At 42.9% G+C, this 23,831-nt stretch overlaps 1 protein-coding gene and 1 long non-coding RNA gene across 9 annotated transcripts in view; both read left to right on the top strand.

Moving 5' to 3' along the window:
* LOC143354721 (uncharacterized) overlaps positions 1–23,831 on the top strand; it is a 597,645-nt gene that overhangs the window by 370,728 nt on the left and 203,086 nt on the right. The window lies entirely within an intron of this gene.
* Positions 1–23,831, top strand: part of LOC143354718 (uncharacterized) — a 575,799-nt gene that overhangs the window by 361,439 nt on the left and 190,529 nt on the right. For all 8 annotated transcript variants that reach the window (XM_076788975.1, XM_076788977.1, XM_076788976.1 and 5 more), the window contains one exon: positions 4,302–4,439. In XM_076788975.1, the coding sequence (XP_076645090.1) occupies positions 4,302–4,439 (138 nt within the window). The remainder of the gene's footprint in view (positions 1–4,301; positions 4,440–23,831) is intronic.

Raw genomic sequence — 23,831 nt, 5'->3', positions numbered from 1 at the left:
ATACTTAGCGTTTCCTGTGTGGTCGTCATTTGCATGTTTTATAAATACAGATGGCCCGCGAAATCGTTTGGACAAGTTCCAGGGGTAAAGAAAGATTATTTTCGAGACTGATCAATTTAGTTTACTGAAAACGTGTTTGCGATACAATTTATTGCTCCTAATAATAGTAACCATTTTACAAATATACTTTGTCGCATTCCTGTGGCTTGTACAAAGCTTTTCTCCACAGTTGTGAATAAAATTAGCAGTCTCATTATAGCAATACGATTACTCTCTCGCTCCGCATTACATGTATCGTAAGTTGAATCAGAATTTACGAGAATACGATTTCTAAATTCTACAATTTAATTAAAACTCAGAAACCGATTACTCGATTAGCAGTGCTGAATTTACTATTAATGTACAAATTTAAAACCGTCCTCAACCATCAAAACCGGTGCTATACATGCAACAACCATAGACCCAGCAAAGTCAGCATTGACCTTCCGCGACGCAGTCATAGTATCCGACCTTCGAAAAAGTTGACGCATCAAAAACGAGAGAATGATCTCCTCGTTGAACATATGAACAATTTGGTTCAACTTGACGGACAGATATATCGAACAGTATCGCCGGTGCCGCCATCAGCAGCGTACACAGGCCGTCGGCAAAAGTAATTCCGCAGAGGCGGCCTCCTCGAAAATTCGTGTTTGTACAGCAGTTGACATCGAACTCGTTTACCCGGGACTGTTAAATCAAGCGCAAAAACTGTTCGGCTCTCTCCCCCGCGGCGAGCTTTAGCTGTTTGAAAAGAGTTGAATGGAAGCGGTTCGGCTTAAGCGTCGCTCGAGTGTGCGTATACTCTCTCTCCTTCTCCCTCTCCCTCTCCCCCTCTCTCTCTCTCTCGCTCTCTCTCTCTCTCTGTGTATGTGTGTGTCCTGTGCGCGATTCATCGATCCCGAAACCGGGAGAATGTCCCGCGTACCTGGACCGCTTATATTTACATATTTAACTAACCCAACGGCGCAAGCATTAACGCGAACGCGGGACGAATAATCTGGCATACGTTAATCCCGGACGAAACGCATACCGTCGCTTTGAATTAACGCAGACACTTCCGGACGATCCATTCTGCCGCCATGTTCGCAGTCATAGTAAGATTTATCTTTTTCGCTGACTATATACACCGGGTGGCTCGCCGAAAGCCGCTGAAACGTCTCCTCCTGCTGCGATCGTATTGAAACCTTGCCTTGCGTGCTGTCCGAATCGCATCAACAGAGTACGCTGCAAATAATATTTTCATTTTTAATCGAATTTAAGATCTGCAAAATGTAAGAGGGTTCAAAGTGTACTTTCAGTATCACACATTTTAACGTTTGACTTTGCTGGAAATCAAAGGATTGAAGAATGTGCAAGCACTTGTGCGTCTGATTGAACCGATTCCAGCAAATATTTAATAATTTTGAAAAAGTCTGTGGTCTATAGCCAAACACTTTTTAATGGATCCTTCAACGGCAACAATTTCAATTGAGAACTAACCCCAGTAACGTCATCTAATGATTTCATATGGGATTATAGTGTAAAAGAATATCTTCTTCGTCGAGATTACATTAAATGGTCAAAAATCTGAACAGACATATTCTCGTCATTTTTTATAAAGTAATGTAAAATATTCACTTCGTGCTCCGTTAGTTAGTGCTCGGTGAATCCAGCGTGAAGCTTCCTTTTGGTATAGTAGAATTACTGAAAATCCTATTAAGAGGCTCCCGGTAAGCAAAGCGTTAAGAACTGCAATTTTGTTTAATGGAAGCCAGAGTGTCTGCAATGTTTACGGAGGTCAGTGTTGATGGCGGAACCAGTCGGCAGCGATTTTATTGTGGGAACGGTGGCCGAGGATGGTTTGTCAACAGCGCGGCATAATCGAGTGAACCGGAACGCTCGTAACGAGGGTCTGTCGAGCGGAAACGGAATTAAGGTCGCTTAACGCGAGTAGGGTCTTTGTAACCTAAAATCCGCAGGCAAAGTTTGGTGCCACTTGGCAGCAGTTGTCCCCGGATCGCGAAGGCCACCTAAGGTCTCGAGAGATCCTCCACCGGCTGCTAGTTCTTCTAAGAGTGCTTCAGTGTTGTTGTCACTGCGCCGTGGAATATGCGAAAGCGACACTCCTCTCGTGCCTGTCGCGCGTTTCTCTCGTCCAACTCTTTACCCCTCCCATCCCATTCCATCCCTTCCCCCCTCCTCCCCCGCCCCGCTCTTCTAGCCGAACTATACGCCGAGGTTCAGGCTGTTGCTGATGGAAGTGATCGATGGACTTCCTGAACTACTTTCGAGTCATGGTCGAACGACCGTCTGCACCCTGTATTTATGGGGTCAAGCTGGATTTTCGCAGGCCCCGCTACTTCCGCAAGTTCGCAGCCTGCAGAAACTTCGCTTCTCTATTTATTTCAGATTTTATTTAGAATAAGAAACTTCGCGCGGAAATAGAGGAGGGCTGACCTGCTTTCCCGTCGTGGCACGTTAACCAGCCACGCGTTCTATTTATCCAGTTGGGTTTTTGCAAAACCGCTACTGTTTGCAGATGTAGAAGGATTTTCTTCGAACTTCTCTGGAGAGCTATGAGCGATGAGAGAATACTCGAAAATCTAAGAGAACAGTCCCCTACTTTTGAATCGCAGTTCTGTGTCCATGTGCACGCGTGCACGATCTCCTGGTCCTTCCAAATTTAGCAGCGTGCAGCAATTTCTCTTCTTCGTGTCGGATTTCTCGGAACACGGAAGAAAACTGACCTGTTCTTCAAATCACATGTCCAGCGCCCATGTACACAATGTATTCGTGAGACCATGCTCGATTTTCGGAGTCCTGCTGCTTCCAGATGTCAGTAGCGTGTAGCAACTTCGCTTCTTTGTTTATTTCAGATGTTATTTAGAACAAGAAATTTCCCAAAAATAGAAGGAAACTGAATTTGAAATCGTGGAACGATAACCGGGTACGCATTGTATTTATGGGGTCAAGCTTGATTTTCAGTCCTGCTGCTACCAGAAGTTAAGAAAAATGTCCTCAAAACAGAAGGAAACTTTCTTGCTTTTGAATCATGATACAATAACCGTCTACACATTGTATTCATGGAGTTAAGTTACATTTTTATAGCCCATCTGTTTATTTATTTGAAGACTAAGCAATAAGAGAATACCACAAAAAGTGTAAAAAATCCAACAGAACAGTTACAGGAAAAGTTTAAAACTTTTATGCCTTTTTTAATGCGAGCCCTGGATCTGAAGTGACCCAGGTATTGCCTGACTTCAAGTACAAGTACGCTACGTAATCAATAATATATTATACAGGATAACCTAAAAGCCACTAGTCATTTTGAAATGGTACAGCCTTCTTATTTCTTTTTTTAAATTCATATCTATTCTTTGATGAACAAATTTAAATTTTAAATTGTCTAGTGACTTTTGAGCTACCCTGTACGCAATATTGGAACCGTTTCCAAATTGAAATTTTCCTGAAGGAGCAGTGAGGAATTGCGAAAAGAGCTTGTAATAAAATCAGTTTTTATATGAGGATAGATGTCCATGATAATGTCTGGAGATGTGTGATCACTCGTGTGTTTATTTTGACAGATGAATTAAGAATAGGTTTGTCCAGATAATAAGCTCGTTTAGCCAGTGCGCGCAGCCAATTATTTGTTCGACAGCAGCGTGGTCGTAGCGTCGTAACGCGCGAAGAATCTTGCCCATCTGTTAGCACCGTTTGCCAACCGCGATGTCGTCTGGCATTGAGTGGAACGAGACGGACAAGATTTCCCTGCAGCGTGTAACTTGCTCATAAAAACGAAGGCGGTGGGAAGCTTATTCGGGGAATAAGAACGATCGCTTGCGCACACATGCTCGAAGCGATTTTTCACGTTGATTCATTAGAGGCGCGTTTCTTGGCATTGATTCTCCCTCGAATTCCCAGGAAATGGAGGGAACGTTATATCTCGCTAATTTATACCACTTCGAAGTATTTCGATCACAAAGTGGTCACAGCGTGAGAATGTCATGTTGATTTTGTCATAGAACATTCGGAATTTCATTCAACGATACGAGACGGATAAAAGTTTCGAAATTGTCCTACCGAACGAAGCCAATTACTTTTACGAAACATTTTGCCTTCATATTTCCTTAATAATTAAACTTTTTGAAACCACGTAGAAAATATTTCCTTTTCCACAAATTTTATTTATTTGATATTAAAATGTTATGAGGAGGCCGATCAAATTGTTGATTCAATGTATTTTATTATGGTAATTTAATTGTTTTATTTTATGTATTTTTCAGGAAATGGGAACTTGGAGTTGTTCGATAGTGAGAGCGGGCCGGACCTCACACTATCACCTCAGACCTTTACGTCGACGGCAGAGGCCTTCATCAATGACAATAGTGATAGTCTTGGTGTTCCAGGAGACAACGATACGGGTGAGTGCTAGTTTCAATTATAGCTTCGACTCTCGCACGTTCCTCAAGCTAAAGATGTATTAATTTCCTATTTTCGGATGCTACGAAACATTTAATTTCTTCTATTAATGAAATACGGTTTATTGATTTGAAATGCAAATCGGAAATGAGTGAACCATCCTGGGACATTAATTCAACATACTTGAGGACCGCTCCACACAGGTTTTTATATACTAATAATTTTTGAAATTATAATATTCAATACGATGAATAGAATTTGTTACTTTGATGCACACAATACTGCTTTAGAAATTCAAAATCCCTCAGGTACGCTGTAGTATCGCGTCGAAAAGATCTCATATTGTGCCACGCAATAACTGGTAGTAGGATAATATGAAATTTTGAAAAATCGAAGCTCGGATAAGTCTGAAATATTTCGTCCTTTGAAAGTAGAAATATGAAATAATAATCTTCCATTAATAAATAAAGTGGAAGTGGCCATATTGTCAATAACGAATGCGCAAGAATCTGAAGAATCGAATTTTAAGTGGAATATGTCCACGCGAGTCAGACACTGCCACACTGGCTCTATACTCTAAAATTCGTTTGGTATGAAGCGAGAGGGACCATTCTACAGTCAACAGAGAGCATAATTTCATCTTAAATTATATTTCTATAAAACTAGATAAATAAACATAAAAATACATAAAATATTAGTCCAACGATGCATTTAGAAATTGAAAAGTTTTTCGCAGTAAAGTCCATTAAAATCGTCGTTCTAATGCGTTCCCCGACGGGAACGTCGAGTCGTCTGTGCCAGTATAACGAGCGAGCGTTTCTATTAGTCTAATATACAAGCAGACACAATCGCGTTGATCAGTCGGGCAAAGGGACCGTTGATTCCCGTCGATCCTCCCTTTGAAATCGGTTTGTAAATCGGCTTCGGGGCAAATCAGATATCCTTTCGCGAGTCCCTTCTTGAGGCTGGGACTCGCGGCGTTTTAATCAACTCCTAACCCGATTTTAATTTAATTGAGCGCGAGGAGTCGGAGGAGCGCCGATCGTTTAGAGTCGTTACGCAAAGGAACCGGGGACAATGCATTAACGTAATTGTTGCGCAGCTCGTCAACAGGCGCAGTTGAACACTGAGTTACAACTAGTTCGAACATGTTGGCGGAAGCCATTTCCGTACGTGCGCCTCGGTATATAATACCCATTGTTCCCCAACAAGTACAAGGGGACCGTGCCGCTTGTACACCGGCTATAAAATGTACGTATTGTTTCCTGGGGACGCGTTTGCACGGTAATCAAGTCGCCTTCCTCCGGAATAGAGTCCTGCAACTTGATGCTTCAATCGGAATTCGAACATCTTGACTCCTACATGTTTGTCGGACTCGCCTATGTCGCGACCGTTGTCTTCGAACCCACCTCCTTTATCACTAATGCGGCCAAATTGCACGCAGACGTGAGCAAAATTTAAGGAAAGAACGTTTTCAAGTATTTTTAATTAGTTTCGTTCATAACACATTTCAATAGCGACAACAATTTCGATTGTGAGTCAACAAGTCACCCCCAGTAACGTCATCGAATAATTGCGTTTGAGATCGAGTAGTAAAGGAAGATTTTCAAACTTGCTTTTGGGACGTCACAATTATTGAAAATCCGTAAAGGTAAAGGGTTAAGTGCGTATCGGGGGCTGTGCGTATCTTATATTGCGTATCAATTGAAAGTGCGAGAAGAAAGCATGAAGTTTCAAGAATTGAATAGAAGCAAAAATATGTTGTATCGACTTTTTGCATAAAATAATTACGTAAAGCCCGGACTCGCAATCCCGTGATCTGTTTGCGAACATCAGGGCAAGTTCTCATGCCTCGTGATTCATGGTAGCCGTAAACACACGAGTGGCTTGATCAAAAAAATATCGGATTTCAAGAGGCGAGCCAACAGCCGCGTGCCATGATCGCTGCCAAAATTGTGTTGCCCGCTTAGACGATGTCGAGCCTCGTATTCGACATATGCTTTTTTCTCTCGACACACGCAGACAATCCTAATTGCCGTCGCGTGTCTCTCAGCTTGCTTTCCCCTAACCGGGAACCGTAGCCTGTAGGGAAGAAAAACACGCGGGGAAATTGGGCTAATGATCTACTAATGGCATGATTGAATCGGTGGCCAAGGCTAATTACCAGAAAATCGTTTCCGAGTGAATATAATAATCGTTTGTACCAGTAGATGACGACCTTTGCGATTATTTTCTTTTTGTTTAGTTGTTCACTGTCTGGCCTAATTATTTATTATTTCATCTTGAAGTCCTGCTGTTAGGATAGTTTTAATTATCCTGCTAATTTATAATACTCTTTAAACTCTTTCTTCTTGAAAAAGCAATTATTATCTACTAGATAATGCAAGTTTGCATTGTATAGCAACATACATTTTTATATTTTTTTTAAATGTGAGGATTTTTTACACGAGAATAAAATAGAAGTACTTAGAAATTTTCTTTCCTGTACATTTGTACATGATTACAATTCAACAGATTTGTACAATTTGTACATGAACACTACAAGTGACTAGTATATGTTGCCTCATAAAAATTGCCAGATTGGATGAATTTATGTTCCCAAAATTTGTATAACAGTATGATTGAAGAAATTTATTCAATAATTACCAATGGTAGAATCGTCATAATTTCGTGACGCATAAAATAAAAGATCTGAAACCTGCCATTTGACTGTAGCTGTAATATTTTGTTAAGTTTTCGAGTCCTCGTGAAATGAAACGATTATCGAACTCAACGCTGTGGATGTACCACTCAGCCGCGTTGTCAAACACTTAAAAACGGTTTCGACTAATTCGTTGTAACCGCGTCCTGGAAGTTACGTCGACGCATTACGAAACAGCCAGCGGTGGACTGTTCGGAACAAATATTGATTCGCAGTCGAAAATTCCTCGGGTCAAAGCGGCCGATTTAGTTTGTACGGTCGAATACGGAGCGGAATATCCATCAACGATGATTTCCAGTCAACGGAACCGGCTTTACGGCCTTTGATCCGCGAGCTGGGTCGGTCTGGGTGGGATGGGCGATAAAATTCAAACACCGCGATCGCGGTAAGGTATAACTTTTGCGCGCGGCCGGTAAGTTCATTACAACAGTTTTGGGGGGACTCGCAATGGCGAAGGGAACTTCGAAGCCGCAGCTGCGGGCGGTCGCGCATTGCGCGTCTATGAATAAATTTCACCGTGACGATATGTCATTTGCATATTACCTGCTACGTGACGGCCGAACCTTCGTCGGGTTGAGCCTCGCGTCAGGTTGAGTTCAGTCGGAACGTTTCGCTCGATGAAAATTATATGGACGGTAGCGGTGTCTTTGCTGCTCCTCTGTGGACCTTATCGATCCCTGCACACGTCGTTCCAAATGATTTTCACCCTGCCGTTGCGTTACTGTAATAAATCTTTATCGTTACCGGACTGCGGATCTTTACGCGAGATAAAAATCGTATGCGTTAATTGCAGGACATAGGAACCTTTTTTCTTTAATGGTTTCACTGATTGTGAGTTGTCAGAAATGTGTTGACACTCTTGAATTCTTGTAATCTTTTCAAGTGCATAAAATCCGCAGTTGTAATAGCTTAAGGATCGCCAAGCTTTCGAGAAAACTGAAACGTTGTGCAAAATGCGTTTTCGCCGTGAAGAGCGTGGGAGGGTAAATCAGAGGCTGTCAATCGAGGGGAGCAGAATATTACATAGCAGAGCTTTTGAAACATTTCGGCGAAATAAGGTAGGCGAATTATTACGACTCAAAGCCGAAAATGAAGTTCCTCGGAGAACAAACGACGCGGGGCTGAAGACAGAGAGCCTGGCGGAGAAAGGAGGAACAAGGAAAAGGTAAACGAAGAGTCCTAGATACGATCCTTTTGCTTCGAGTATTCCGTGGTGGTGGAAAAGTGGTCCTTCTTTTTCTCCATCCCCTCTTTCCACCCTATCCGTTTCCTCTCTCTCTCTCTCTCTCTCTCTCTCTCTCTCTCTCTCTCTCTTTTTCTCTCTCAAGTTTTTTCCTGGTGGAAGGTTTCTACTGTAAAGGCGACAGAAGAACAATACCTCGGCGCGAGTAATTGCTTCGACACAAGAATGCAATATTCCTCTGTCTACAACGATTCCCGTATTTTTTCCAGCGAGGTTCATCCCTCCACTGACGTCCGCATGCCAGTCTGATGTCTTATTACGAGTTGCCTGGCGGTTCGCGGAATTTAATACGGATGCGATGAATAACTTTTGCCGTCTTCCCGGTTTCCACGGGACATTCTCCCGGAATCGTTTACTAAATTATTTTCAAATTCCCCGCGAAGAACCGTTCCCGATCCGATCCACTCCTTCCGCCATTACCATTTTATCGGTAATCGATACGTTATCCCCTCGAAAAAATGAGCTGAGCATTTTATATTTTACGCGAGTGTCCAGCGCCATTGTCGGCGGAAATGATTCTTCGTTAGATCAGCCAATGTTTGTCCGTTTGAATCTTTTGATGAAATACTATATCAAATCATTTGATAACGCACTGTACACAACTTTTCAGTCCAGTACTGTATACAATTTTTCAGTAGAATACAGTGTGCAATATTTTACTGAAATACTGTACAAAACCTTTTAGTTAAAATCTTTTAGAAGATTACAAAGATTCATAGTCTAAATGCAAACATGCGTGACTTTCTCGCTCTTCGATCAGCCCCTCAGCTTCTCCGAACCTTATGAAACAATCGCGTTTCCAGAAAGTAACTGCTGAAACTACATAACACTTCGCAGATTCGAAACGATTGTGTTCACGAACGAATTTCCCCGGTTTTTTCGCGCATTGTTCTACCGGAAGATGAGTTTCTTCCTCGGATTCCTGTCAAGTGGGCCAAAATTCAGCCCCCGACTGGTTTCGTCGTTTTTCCTGGCGCGGTGTTCGCAACTGCAACGACGCTCTTTCTCTCTCTCTCTCTCCCTTTCTTCAAGGTGTCAGTTTCAGGGCCACCGAGAGCGTGGAACGGCGGTTTTAATGGAACTTTCCCAGCGAGACGCGTCTCGATATCTCCTCGCAGCTGATTGATTTTTCTTTTGTCCACCCTTCCAGCCCCGATATTAAGTTCGCGGGCTTCTCGCTGGCCCCTAGACTCTATTATTTTCGAGCGTCCACCTGCCGGGGAGAAGTTATATATTGCCGGGGCTGCTCCTTCAATGTTCTTCGAGGACTACCGGGGTCTGGAATCGATCGCCGCTATCGATTAATGCATCCACTGCCGAGCAAACGTCGCGAGAATCCCGAAAACCCGAGCAATTTTGGCGATACTTCAAAACTCGGGATTTATTGCTGCTTACAGTGACTATTAGACAATCTTTACACAAATGCTCATTTTCGTTGGTTATTGTTTTTGTACAAAATAAAGGAGTTACATAGACGTTCATTCATTTTTCTCGCACATGCATAAAAATCCAATTATGTCATTCTGAAATTGATATTTTAGTGTCTTCTGAGAGAATTCAGTGAACTGTAGATGCATAAAAATGCTCAGCCTAGTCACGAAACATCTCTCTATTTCAAAAAATTTAATATCAAATAATGTTGTATCTAATAGTGAAAAAATACTAGACGAATTTTAGAAAGCTGATTTTTTAATATAATTAGCACACATTTGACCAGAACCTCAACAACGAAAAATGAGGAATGACTTAAAAATCCTTTTATCTCAAAATGAAAGAAATTAAAAATATTCTATTCCCCCCGAATTATGATTACAAAAAATATGGACAAGAATTTTTCTTTTGATTCAATTCGTCAAAGTCTACAGGCAAACTAGCGTGTAAGCTATGCATGTTGAAATTCCAGTGCTTTTAGAAATTTTGTGGAAATTAGCCATTTATTTATGTTAGCAGACGGAACGTCGAAATGAGAATTTCTCGAAAATAGTAAAATGGTCGTAACAGCGGAACCGCTCAATTGCCGCGCGTTTATTTCGAGAGATCTGTGCGCGGAAGCTGTTCGGTCTGTTATAGGGCAGCCCCAAGTTGATTTTCGAGACGATGGCTGGAGGATCAATTACGAGAAGCCGTAAACATTCCGCGTAACCCAATCGCGAACGCATGTAGCGTGCTGCTGCTTTACGGTCGCGCTGCGCGATCATTTCGGCCGTCGCTTTATTGCCGGATATGATTGACCCTGCCTGTGCTAGCGTGTGCTACTAGCGTGCGCTAGCGTGTGCTGTTCCCGCAATTCGTGCCGAGTGTTCGATAAATTCTTGCATTACAGTCAAACGGTAACCAGAACCTCGGTCTACTTTTGTCCCTCGACCACCACGTGACAAGACCATCTTGAAATTAATTCGCACAAACCAATAGTATTTTTTCGAAAATTTTTCTATTCGTCATCGAGTAGACCTCTACAATATAAAAAAAATCGTATGAACTGATTTTGAAAGGCGAAGACGTTTTCGAGTGATTTTATCTTTTATTTTATATTTTATTTTAGAACAGTATATTTTTTTAATAACTTGCAAGTGTCTTGTATATTATCCTCCAATTTCCACGACTTGGGGGATGATTTGGAAAAGTTGTGATTATGTTTAGCACGAGCAGAACAAAATACTGTACTACTTATTATACATATTATGTTTTAAAGTGTAGAATCATTTTTCCCCGAATTTCTATCAATAGAGTATAATAACTGAGTTAAGTAAAGTGAGAAAATGTAATGTAAAGATTGAGAAAGTGAATAGAACACTGTATCAATTGAATAGCACGGTGTATGGAAATTTATCTAGAACATCGGAGCAAGGTTTTATCAAAATCTTTGCACATAGTAGCAAGAATGTCGCTGACAGGACGGAAAGTTAATTAATCAGCGTTCCCAGGATTGTATCTGGTGGCAAAGTAGGGTACCATAATAGAATCGTAAAAATCTTCGCTCTTTCCCGATTCCTCTTGGCTTTCCATGCCCGAGACGAACTCGTGCCAACTTTTTACGACGTGACTTCCGACTCTCCCTTGACAATGAAATCTACTGATATTCTTCCAGAGTATTACATCAGGGCCAATCTCCCGAATTTTGTGAATAAGAAACATGTTTTATTCCGTTCTATCAATTCCCTCCAACAAACACCGCAATAAAAGCAAGCGGTCACCGCGACAAAGTAGAACGAACAAATTCCCTTTTATTCGCTTCTACAAAATAGAATCCTTCAGCGTTGCTTTGTGTCGCCAAAGAAATCAATTCAAAATTCAACCTACATTTCTTCTGTAATTTTATCAAGGCGCAAAATTACTTTAAAACACTAACGTGAAAGATGAAGATCGAAGCTTCTCTAAAAAGATTCAATCCTGTAAGCAATTTTGGTCTCAAGATTAATTTAAAACTTCATTTTATTCGTGATCAATATTGCTTTTAATACATAAACGCCAGTTCTCTTATGTATAACAAACTGCACTAATAATATAATTCCTGTTGTATTATACTCTTGTATCGAAACAGAAATGTCTAAAATGATATGATATTTTATATAATATAAAAATAAATAATTATGTATTGAGAATATAAAATGAAGGTAATAAATTCATACAGAAGAGTCAAATTGAATTTTATCACATACACGTACACATTAAAAGAAACAGAAAAGCTGATGATTTTGTATAATAAATAGAAACGTACATATTAGTCAATGGAAGGAGGTAGGCAGTAGTAAAAGTTACGAAAAACAATGACGAATAGGCCGCGGATGTTTATGCAAAATAAAAATTGTCTAAAAATGTGTTTCTTCTTCCAATAATTTTGAAGAATCGGAAGAGATTGCAATAATATTCTCGGATTACTCTAACGTCTTTGCGATCGAGATGTTTGAATGATAGACACATAAAGTCCGCGTACCAATAATGAAAGTATGATAAGAAGAATAGGAGAAATGGGACATGCGAGCCAAAAATTTGTCTGTTCCCGGACAGCTGAAAGGTGTGCAGGGGGGACGTGTTAATGAATCGACGAGGAGTTTCCGGTCGCATTTTTCCTGTTCGGTATCGAGGCCTGAACCGCCGATATCAACTCCCGTCACAGAGTTTTTGCCGTGCATCCGTTATTTATGGAGCCGTAGGCGAATCGGCTCTGAATGCAACCAAGCAATGCGAATATCTGGGTCAGCGTCCGCGTCACCGACATTACGCGGAAGTAACGCTATTATTGCGCGAAAAATGATTGGGACAGATCCCGATGCAGGATCGAGCTGCTCCTGCCAGCTCTGACCCGTGGTTTTGCTTCCGTTGCCGGTGTTTTTCGTCGGCGATGCGATCCTGCCATCGATCCGGACGCGACGCGGCCCGACGCGACGCAAGCTCGCGCGCACAAACGACACGTCGAAATTTTTCTCATCGAACCGGGGAATTTCCGGGGAAATGAGCTTCCAGTTTAATCACCGGCCGGGATTGACGCTGATACGCCGAACAAACACGCGACCCCCGCGGAAGACAGCGGTTTATTGACACCTCGCGACGCGACAAGCGCCACTGTCAATTTTACCGGGGCCGAGGGGACGCCATGATTGCTACTATTTGTCAGTGCCGTGCTGCGTAACGCGAAACACGCGATCCCGAGATTTTTTATCGACCCATCCCTAACTCGGCGCGAATCTGCAACCGTTTTCTCGATTGCCGCAACAATCGCTGATTTTTCCAGCTGCAGTCTTTCGCAAGAAGTTTGCCGTGCTTTCGGATCGACACTCCTTCGTTTTTCCAACTTACGAATAACATTACTCAATTGATGGTAAGTAGACTGCTAATAAATAATCAATTGTCTGCGTCAATTTCAAGAGACTGGAGTCAGATAGACATTCTGTCCCTACTTCAATAATTTCAACAAGTTGAGAGTAACAGGAAATTTCATTTTAACTTGTCTACTGTTTTCAATTGCACTTTTGCCGCAAGAACATAAATCCTGCAGTCGACTGATCTATCTTTGCGAGATCAACGAAGAAAAGTGCAGGAAAACGATGAAACGTCGTTTATTCATAATTACTTAATTCAATACTACGCGAAGAGGGCACCATGAATGTTATTTTTTCGTTCGTCACTTTAAATGCATAAAACTTCGCGGTTCTGGGGGCAACGTTTCCCGAGTTGCGAACCGCGGCTGATGCAAAAGGGACTCGCAGAACCCAATATTACAACGAGTCATTATCGAGGATTCGCAAGCGGCGAGGGAGGCGGCAAGTTTCGCCGGCAAACGATGCACAAGACTGTCGGTATCGGCTGTTCAGGTGGCTAGGAAACAGGAGAGAGAGAGGGAGAGAAAGAGAGAGAGAGAGAGAGAGAGAGAGAGAGAGAGAGAGAGAGAGAGAGAGGGAGGAGAGAAAAAAAGGAGAATCAGCTCGCAGCTCGTTGGGAAAACTCGCGTTTTCCGTCCGCTTTTTCACCGAGGCTCCCGCGACGCGTCCCTTTCGCTCGTTTTTCCTTGTGGCCACTCTTCTCCCCGCGCATTTTCCCCCGACGTCGAAGAGAAATCACTTTGCCGGCAGGTCCTTCGAGACTCCGCGCTTTCAAACGCATCGGGATTACGTCGGAACTTATGGATTCCTTATCCAATCTCTGGAACTACCACTCAGCCAAACCCCCTCTTCCTCGCCGCTTCGGCCCGCTTCAGTCCGCTTCAGCCCGCAACGCTCGTAAAAGCTCGAACGTAATGAAAGGGCGAAAGAGCGAGAGCTACCCCGCCGTCGACGCAGCTGTCGCGACGCTTCGGGCCTCCGAAGTGAAATTGTTGCGACGAATGGAGTGACTGTTTCGGTTGGGGTGGGGGTGGGGGTGGGGGAGAGTTCGGTTTCGGCGCTCGTGCTCGCCTCCTCCTCCATGATAATTGCGCTGCGAACAACCGGGAACCCGTGTAAGCTGGCAGAGGACGAAAAGAGGCTTCGACAGCTTTCAGTCGTCAGACTGTGCGCCGGGAACAATCTTACTGTAACAATCGCACAGTCCCAGATGACGAGAATTTCGGCGGCGCGATTATATGGGAGTATGACGGAATTCAAATTGTAAGGTGAATTCGTAGTACAGTACTTGACGAAATTGTAAGCTCGCCTCTCCTTTGGGTAGTTTGCTGTCGGAGTTAAAAATATTTTCGTTCCACACGTCGCTTGGTACACTTTTACATCGTTAGGTCCGCTTTTGGGAAAGTTGCTCGACTTCGAAGGGCTCCGAACAGTTTCTATGGAGACTTTATCGACTGAATCTGCCGGCTGTGTTCCTAAGGACCGATTTTGACGGAGAAATTCCGCGATAGTAGGCGTTCAGCGTCGATGCGAACGAGTCGATCGAATATCGTTCGCAGTCCGACCGCGCGCAGCTCGTTGTTTCTTTTTCCCGTTGTTGCCGCTGACTCTGAAGGTCTCCCCGGCGTTAATTCGCCTCGTAATCCATAAACTTCCGGAATTCCCCGACCCTCGCACTCGCTATCTCGCTTCTGGTCCGTAAACAGCGTCGTAGAATGCTCGTTGGGGGACAAGGGAGTTCTGGTTGTCGGAATGCCGGGGCCAAGGCAACGGAAGGAACGTCGGCGAACGCTGAAGAGGTAGGAGGTGAAGTCGACATAATGATACGGAGAGAGCGCGGAAAGTGCGAGAGACCGGGACCGAGAGAGGTCGATGGTACAACCTCGTTGGCTCTAATGCGGGCTATTCAGCTCCCACAATGCACTAGTAATACGATTTTACCGTCTCGACATCCAGCGAGTCGTCCACAGGCGCAGGTGTTGCTGCGCCGGTTAGTATGGCCTCGCGTATGTGTGTACGAGCCTTCGCTCCGTGACACGTAACACGTGCCCACACCTGCGTGGACAAGCTGGAGTTTGTTGTGCGATTTTTCGAAGAAAAATCAACGCTCTGCGTTTCTATTATTAACACTGAGACTGCAAACGTCTTTACTATACCCTCGAACCGTACAGGGGAGCCCTTCATGCCCGATGCAGGTTTTCGAGTTCATTAAATTGAAGAATATTTACATTTGAAATGTAATTTTAAAGTTGCATAATGTACAGAAAGAACAGAATGAAATCTGCATTCTGTTGGGCTTTTCGCGGACGGAATTGTTAAACAGAGCGTGTTGAAACGCAAAACGGTTCCCAGTAACGACACACGCTGTCATACTTGTCGTCGCGGAGCTATTATTCACGTTATGAATAATGAGCTGGCCGGATCGAAGCCCCTAATGAAAGAAGTTCAGAGTGACGTGGAAACTGTATTTGAGAACAAATCGAGAGCTTTCGGTGTATCGATTTTTAATTATGAAACGAGTTATTGGGTATCGAATACTTCAGAGTACACGAATATAGTCGGACTGCTACGTTCATCGCGGGTCTGGCTGCCACTATCGATTTTCTGTCGATCATGACACGATCTTTAATATCTTCTGTCACAATTTTTTTTTTTAGTCGGACACTGCGAATATCCCAGGTGTATTAATCGTGTAACAAAAGATGCAACTTTCCATAGACTCGATGCAATCGTTTTTCGCACAGAAACGATGCGAAAATCGAGCGAAATGTTTTTCGAAAGTTCAGCACATTTTTCCACATAAAGTTCCACTCTCTCTGTCTCTCTCTCTCTCTCTTTTTTTTAAAATGTTTTAATGGCGAAGCTTCCGGGTTTTTCTGCCAGATTTATTTCAACAGGTAGCGGGCACGCGTCGTGTCGGTTTCCGTTATTCAAAGGGACGATAACGCAAAAAGTAACGCACCATTGAAAAAATATATTTTATTGTTAAAAATAATACACGACCTCCGCGTTTCCATTTTCCAACGCACTTTATTGCGTGCTCCTTGTTAATACGTCAAATATTTTCCAACGGTCTGGAATTTATAGAGGGGAATATATATATGTACCAATACCGTGATTGCGATCACATTACAGTTTCATCGCGATTCCTCGGTGCACGGTGCATTCAGAACAAATACGTAATTGTTTGAATTATTTCTTCCCGTTATTTTTTTTTTTTTTTGTTTTTTCGCCGGCGCAATCTATTTTGTAAATACTGTCGAACGGTAAGGACAGCAAATTTACGATATTCGGAAATGCAACGTTTCGCGGAAGTTTGAACACGGAATGCAATTCTTTTGTATCTTTTCTACTTAATTTGAAGAGTGCATTCGGTTTCTCTATCTTGAACTTCTTAAGAATTGTGAGTATAATCGTATTTTGAAGTTTCGAGATTTCGGAAGCTGAGAAAATGTCGAGAAGTTCAATCGTAATTAATAAATTAAGGTGTTGGGCTTCGATGTAGCATTTTATTCCTTACTCTATAGAACGAGGCTTTTAAAAATAAATGATCCAGTGAATCATACCCCAACAATTTTAAATAAACTTCTATACACGGCTAGAGATACTCTATTACGTAAATAAAGAGATTTATCGTTCCATTTTCTCGAATGAAGTTCTCTATGCGTTCGCCTATAAAGAAAACTGTTTGAAATGGGATTACGTTCGTCTTGGGACCGAATGGCCTCTGTAACTTTTATTATGATTCCTCAAATGACTAAATCAAGAAGCTGACTTAATGTTACTTAAAATTGCACATCTGTCGATAAAAGCCACGAATTAAATAAAATTCCTCGTTCTTTGGTAATCCTCCATAATTGAGAATCAACTTGTATAAAAACGAAAACCTAAAATCATCGCCGTCAAATATGTACAACGTTAACAGCGAATGTGTAAAACACAAATCACAGTAAAATAACTTCATTTCTCGCTCTGCTATTGTTCGCATTATCCACAAACCAGCAAAGTTTCATCAACATTGACAGCCAGTTCCTGTAAGACTCCTGGCAGGTGTACATTCGTCCAATCACATTATCATCGACTATCTAGAAAGCTCGGCCCGTCAGCTCGCTCGTCAAACCACATCGGACAATGCTGCTCGGGTCCTCGCAAGACCGTCGAGTTAATCAATACGTAGAAAGCCTTTCTTTGATCGTTCCGGGACAGGCGGAGCCGGTGAAAAGGTTCGCATCGGGGACGAACTTAAATTGAAAGTGTCCTTTAAAATGTAGGAGCAGGGGGAGAGAGAGAGAGAGAGAGAGAGAGAGAGAGAGAGAGAGAGAGAGAGAGAGAAAGATCGGGAAGCTGGGAGTTCGCAGAAAGTGCAGCTGTTCCGTTCCTTTTTCCTGAGCGCGTACGTGCGTGTGGAATTCTTCTTCTTTTCTCGGCGGAACGAGCACAGTATTTGACATTCAACGTATTCGAACATCTCGTACAATTAAAAAATGAGATTGTTAATTTTGCACATATGTAATTTGTTAAATGTGTCCCCTAAAGTGATAATTCTAGATCAGAAGTTGTTTATTCCAGTTTCGCGCTACACGTCTTCCCCTATTGGCCTAATTGCTTGACGAAAACAGCAACAAAGCAGGTATTGAGTGTGACTGAAACAGAGCAATAAGGTGCAGGGTCGCCAGATGAGGGGAGGGCGGACGAATTGGGGGGAACAAGTTACCCTCTCTCTGCCAGTACCGGAGTATGCACGGCAGAGACGAAATGCGTCACGTGACCGGACTGAAGCGTGAGGAATAGCGCGGTAAATGAGGAAAGTAGAGTGGGGGAACAAGTCTCGATCTGGCGACACTGAGTGACGCTGAGCACCAATGTCGACCGTTCCCGCCAAAGCCTGAGCGTAAGAGTGGGGTGTCGCAGATCCATCTGCGCCCAACTGTCGAAATCACTGTCATCTCCTGTTACAAAGAAAACATGAATTGATCTTGCTAGGAGATATTCGTAAGCAACTAAACTAGTTCCACCAAAGCATTTTATTAAAAATGGAGCTGCTTTATACAATTTTTATGTTCGTTTTCGATTGCCGCCAATCTGCAGCCGACGTGTTACAAATTCAATAAATACTTTTTCAGTGAAATGTCGAAACGTTCGAAAAGTGGTCGATCATTCTCGTCAACGATAAAATGAAATGGTTCTTCCTCGTTCTCGGAATGATTCGTTTCGTACGTTCAGGCTGTGCAATGTCAGAAATCCGTAGCGACCTGCAGGGAAACGTGAAAAGAAGCATCCCCGGTTACAGCGTCCGTGGTATCGGGTTCCACAGGCGCCTTCACAATTCAGATTGCTTCCCTTTAAAAAGGACCCAGGGTGTCCCTTCACGGAGGCACGCGTAAAGAGAGCCAGCTGGGCGTCACTTATTTGAATACTCCGCCACTTTCGGAGCAGAAGCGATGTAGTGGCAATTCGCGTGGCTTTGAGCGCCGCCGCGCCGGACGCCTGCCACTCGCTTCTGCCGCGATTATTAAAATGCACTTCATCCGCCCTCGCCCCGGTCCTATTTTCTCTTTCTTGCGCGTGCCAGCCGGCTTACACAGCCTCACCTCCTTCGGCCCGCTTCTTTACGCTTCCCGCTTCCGTTCTTGTTCGTCCTTTACGCGAAAATGCCGTTCTCTTAGCTGCAGTGGCACCGGAAAGTGTTAGGTCATCGGCGAAAGAAGCAATACTTGTATTCTAACACGTTACCACCGTCAAAGGTATGTGACGTTAAACAATCTCGCATTTTACGTAACGATAGTAAAAATAATTACTTGATGTTAGTATTAGGTCGTCCCATAGTTCGTGCCGTTTACTCTTGTACCATTTAAATTCTAAAAATAAAATATGGAATCACCCTTTCATTACACAATCTCTTCTGACCTTCTTGGCAAAGACATCATACCGTCACTATAAAATTTCTGCGGTTTTTCTTTAAAATACTTTTCAGTGGTGAATAATATAAACATATCCACGGCACGAACTTATGGGACGACCTAATATATCGCTTGTTCCTATTGAAGCAGGACGATTTGTTCAGGAATTGTATAATTTATTCATATAACACAATTTTTGTAAGTTTTGATACAATAAAAACTTGTTAACGTTCATATAGTGTCAGAAAAATATATGAAGCATAGATCGTGTCGCTTAATATCGCTTTGTAATTAATTTGTTATAATACAGCCGGTCAATATAGATCGTTCAAGCTTTTCTATAGTTTTGTGCACGCGTGGCATAATATTCTAACGTTTCGTTGTGCCGTAATCTCCCCATTCCATTCACTTGTATCAAATCTCATTACAAAGATTCTTCCCATCGGTAAAGAGGATTTAATTGGAAACCCCAAAAGCATCGAATCATTTCACAGAAAATACCGTCATTCAAACCGGTCAGTATAATCTGGATTAACAGAATAATTCGCGTAGGATTCGAACAATAATTGTCTCTGTTCCCATTCACAAAATTCAATTTTTTACCACCGCCTTTGCAACGGTTCGCGTAAGGTTTCGTTTTTCAATCAGCTTTCAGGCTTCGTTAAGAATTTGCAAATCCTTTTTTCGAATCCAATCTCTGTCGAATATAAAAGGAGGTCGGATGTCGAATCGAATATCCTCGTGCGCGACAAAACGTCTATTTCTCACGACAAATGTGACACGGTTAGTTTTTCTTGAGAGGAATAGAACAAAAAAATGGGAAACATTTTTTAATAAGCAGTTACCGTAAATTCAGTTTAATATCTCGAAATTTCGCGGGAATCTCAAGAATGCTGCGATAAAAATTGTGCTTTATAAAGGGGAGAATTTAATGTACTCCCAGCAGCTGCGTAATATGAGACTAAATGGTAAAATATGTGTAAGTTCTCTGACAATGGGAACACATTTCGCGTGATTTAATTTCCACCGCGTTCTCTAACGTTTCGTTTGGAATGCAATTCTGCCGGGGCTCTTTGAATTTTTCGCGAGGGGCTCGCGAGTTTTGCTTCTTAATCGATTTTAATGCGATACTGCGCGAATTTACCAAGCTGTTCCACGAGGATATTCATTATAAAAAGGAGATATTAACAAACTCTGACCCATCACCGAGACTGGAAACGTTCTTCTGCATTCTTAATACATGACAAGTATTCAGCAACTGAACCAAATTATGACTCGATTGTTGTTGACGATAGGAAAACAATGTAAAAGTTGTGGATAGTTTAATATCCTGTAATGCAACTGTTTAAAGAAGTGTATCGGTGCAATTACATTCGGTTCTTCACACTGTCCGAATAAAACAGTGAATTCTCGATATATGTCAACAACACGGGTCTTGCCAGCGACATATATCGTCCAGGAGACACACCCGAGCAGTGTTATGTTCGAGTCGGCGTCCGAGGCCACTCGAGCTTCTTGGCCCCTCACGGGGTATACTCTGCGACGTTTATCATCCAGACCTTGGCGACATATATAGAGAAATCACTGTATTAGGGTACAACGTGAAAAACTCATGACTAGACTGTAGATTCGATGCATTTATGACAATAGTGAGTAAATGAAAAGGTTTGAATGAATATATTATTTTCAATCTATTAAAATTGATAAAGAAAGGAAGAATTTGTTTTCTACTTCGTCTAATCAATGAACAACGTCTTTATTTTGCATAAAGATCAGCAGTCATTACTTTTCAAAATATTTATCTTTCCCCCAGGATCTGCAATATGAATGTCCTCTACCGTTGCGAGTATAAAGGGGAACACTTCAGTTGCATTTTGCGTCTGCACCGATGCGCGTCTGTAAAAATCCGCATTACGGGATGATGCAGCTTATTAAACCACGCAAATCACCGACAATCTTTCCCAATATTGAATAATAAATTCGTTATAATTCGGCCCAGTTACAACGCAGATTCCGAAACCCTTTTCGCTGGCCCTGCCACGGGGCCATTTAATCGACCGCGTACGTCTAATTGGGAAAAATTATTCCATTTAGCCGGGTCCCCGTGTTCGATATCACGGGACTAATAAAAATTCATCGTCGCGTGCACACGCTTTGCTAAATTGCCGGTTCTCTCTTTCTCCCCTGCTCTGTTCCGTCGCGCAACCCCGGACTCGTAACGGCGCGGATGCAACTACCGGCGCGATGCAACCCACACCCCCCGATGCAACTCGGAGGCTGCTGCGTGGCGGCGGGCTCTCTCTGATGCGGAACGCGTCGCGAATGCAGAGCATCGCGGATGCATAATAGAAACTGTGGATGTCATGGAGAAAGCCGGAACAGGAGGCTCGGTCGCGGTCGAATTTCAACCCTCTCGGCCGGGCGGGCTAGGCAGCCAGGGCCCGTCTCGATCAATTTACTTCTCGCTCGCGGCTGCATATCAATGCGCGACGTCGCGCATCCATCACGCCCGAAATCGTCCATCAAAATGCCGCGTAATTAGGTATTCGTACCGATGCTCGTCTCTCGCGGGAATCCGCCGCGCGATTTAAATCCTATTAATGCGCCCAAACCCCTTCGACTTGCCGCTGCGCCGCCTGAAAGTCGACGAATTGAATTTCTTCTGAATGCGACACTAGGGAGACTTTTCATTTTGATAGGACTAGTCAATTTTTGGTGTCTATGTTTGTCTAGAATTATTTACCACTAAGCATCCTAAAAGTCTATGAATCTAATTTCTTCTCCGTGTGATGCCGAGGCGATTTTTACATGGGATCGTATTTGTCATTTATATTGTTCCTATGCAACTGTCAACTAAATCTGTCTTGTTAAAACATGTACTGTTTGATGGTTCCAGAAACCTTCGTTGTGAAGTAAGCGAAGATCAAGAAGCGTAATTTAAAACTTCCGTGTTCATTGCACGTGTTACGGAGTACGACCACCGTAAAAATAGAATTAAAAACTAAAACACTTTATCCGTTCGTACCTATTTATGGTTTTTAATAACGTAAATGGAACAGCTGGCTAATAATAATAAGTGAATGAAAGTGTAAAACACTTTAACCATGAGCGCCCATTTATAGATTTTAATAACCTGCGCGGAGGATATTGATAATAAGAACAGGCTTCTAAATCGTGACATTTACCTTGCAATAAGTGATCCATTAACTGTTTAAACGGACCAGTTCAAAACATACCCACAGCCCGAGTGAATTCACAATTAAATCGATAAAAATTGAATCACAAGAAATCATTTCTTGTTAAGAAATTGGATTTTCAAAAATTTAATTTGATAGAAATACAAGTGTTGTAATGTGAAGCAGTCTGTAAATCAAATGAAAGATAGATATTTTATCCTCCGTACTTCCTATTTTTAGTAAACAGCGAATGGGTTGACACGGTATCCGAACTACTAAAATTCCGGCACGGTTCACAGCCGGGAAACACAGTCGTTCAATAAAAATGACGAATCCGCGAACTTTGTTTCGCCGGTCGATTAATTCGCTGATGCGGCGACTGGTGGGGGCGTGGGGGGAGGGGGTGGGGGAGGGCAGGGCTTTCCGAAACGCGGCTTAAAATCCGCGGCGATATTTCCCGGCTTGAAGGGGCGGGGCCACGAAAAATCGCTCCATTTCGCCGGTGAAAAATTAGCGGTACACCGTAACTCCCACAATTTGTCTCGCGCAGACATTCCGCGCGATTGTCCCGCGGTAGTCGCGACGAAACGAGTGTCGTTACCGTATCGTTTCGCGGGGATGCTCCACCCATCCATGGAACCGCTCATTTCCCGGAAACTTAACCGTAGACTTCCGGTTGGGAAAGGAGAAACCAGCCTCCCCCCCCCCCCTCATCCCTTCGGTCGTCGTTTTCGTTATCCACCGTAGCTACGGCCCCTGCGAGAACGGCAGCCGCCCTAACATCCGCGCATCTTTAGCTCAATTTAACGGGCAACGAATGGCACCGGAACGGATAGGCGAGGATAAAGTTCAATTAGAAAAAGACCGGGGGATATTACCCAGGAATTTATTGCGGATTACGAGCTCCGCGGGATCTCATTGCCGTTTGAATACTTCGAGCGTGGCCGATCTCCTCTTTTTCTTCGACCGAAAAAGAAAGAACCGCGAAAGAATTATGAACATGGATCCCCCTGCGAAAAATCACCCAGTTCCTCCGTTTTTATATACTCCAGAGTCTTTCGTTTCACTCTCCGGTTACGATTAACAGCTGATTAACGCATTTAATGCTGCAATTTACTGGACGCACTGGCTTCCAACAGAGAGCTGGACAAAACTGCACTTTCATGTTCTTTACCTTAAATTGACGTCTAAAGAATTGGCGTTACTCTTTCGAGACCCTTTCGCTCCTAACGCCGGTTATAGCCGGCGACCACGAAGCTACCCCTGGAGGCTAACGCCGACTATAGCCGGTGACGTCGTGAACTAATTTATGCATAGCAGCGCCTCCCGTAATTTACCGGTCAGTGGCATAGCTTTGGCGGAGCGAATCGCCGTAGCGAAAAGGCTAAGAAGCGTTTTATTGTTAATCTTTGTTAAACGTTGTACATTCAATTCAAATTTTACAAATAATTTTAGGAAAATTTATATAAGTTCAAGTATATACTATACAGACTGCAGATGTTAACCTAAATCTGTTAAAAATAATATTCTTTTTATCTTTCTGCTATTTTAATC

The sequence above is a fragment of the Halictus rubicundus genome, chromosome 6 (assembly GCF_050948215.1).
Source record: "Halictus rubicundus isolate RS-2024b chromosome 6, iyHalRubi1_principal, whole genome shotgun sequence".
In the NCBI taxonomy this organism is placed as follows: Eukaryota; Metazoa; Arthropoda; class Insecta; order Hymenoptera; family Halictidae; genus Halictus; species Halictus rubicundus.
Note: the sequence above shows the minus strand (reverse complement) of the source record. Positions and strands in the feature narration are given on the sequence as shown.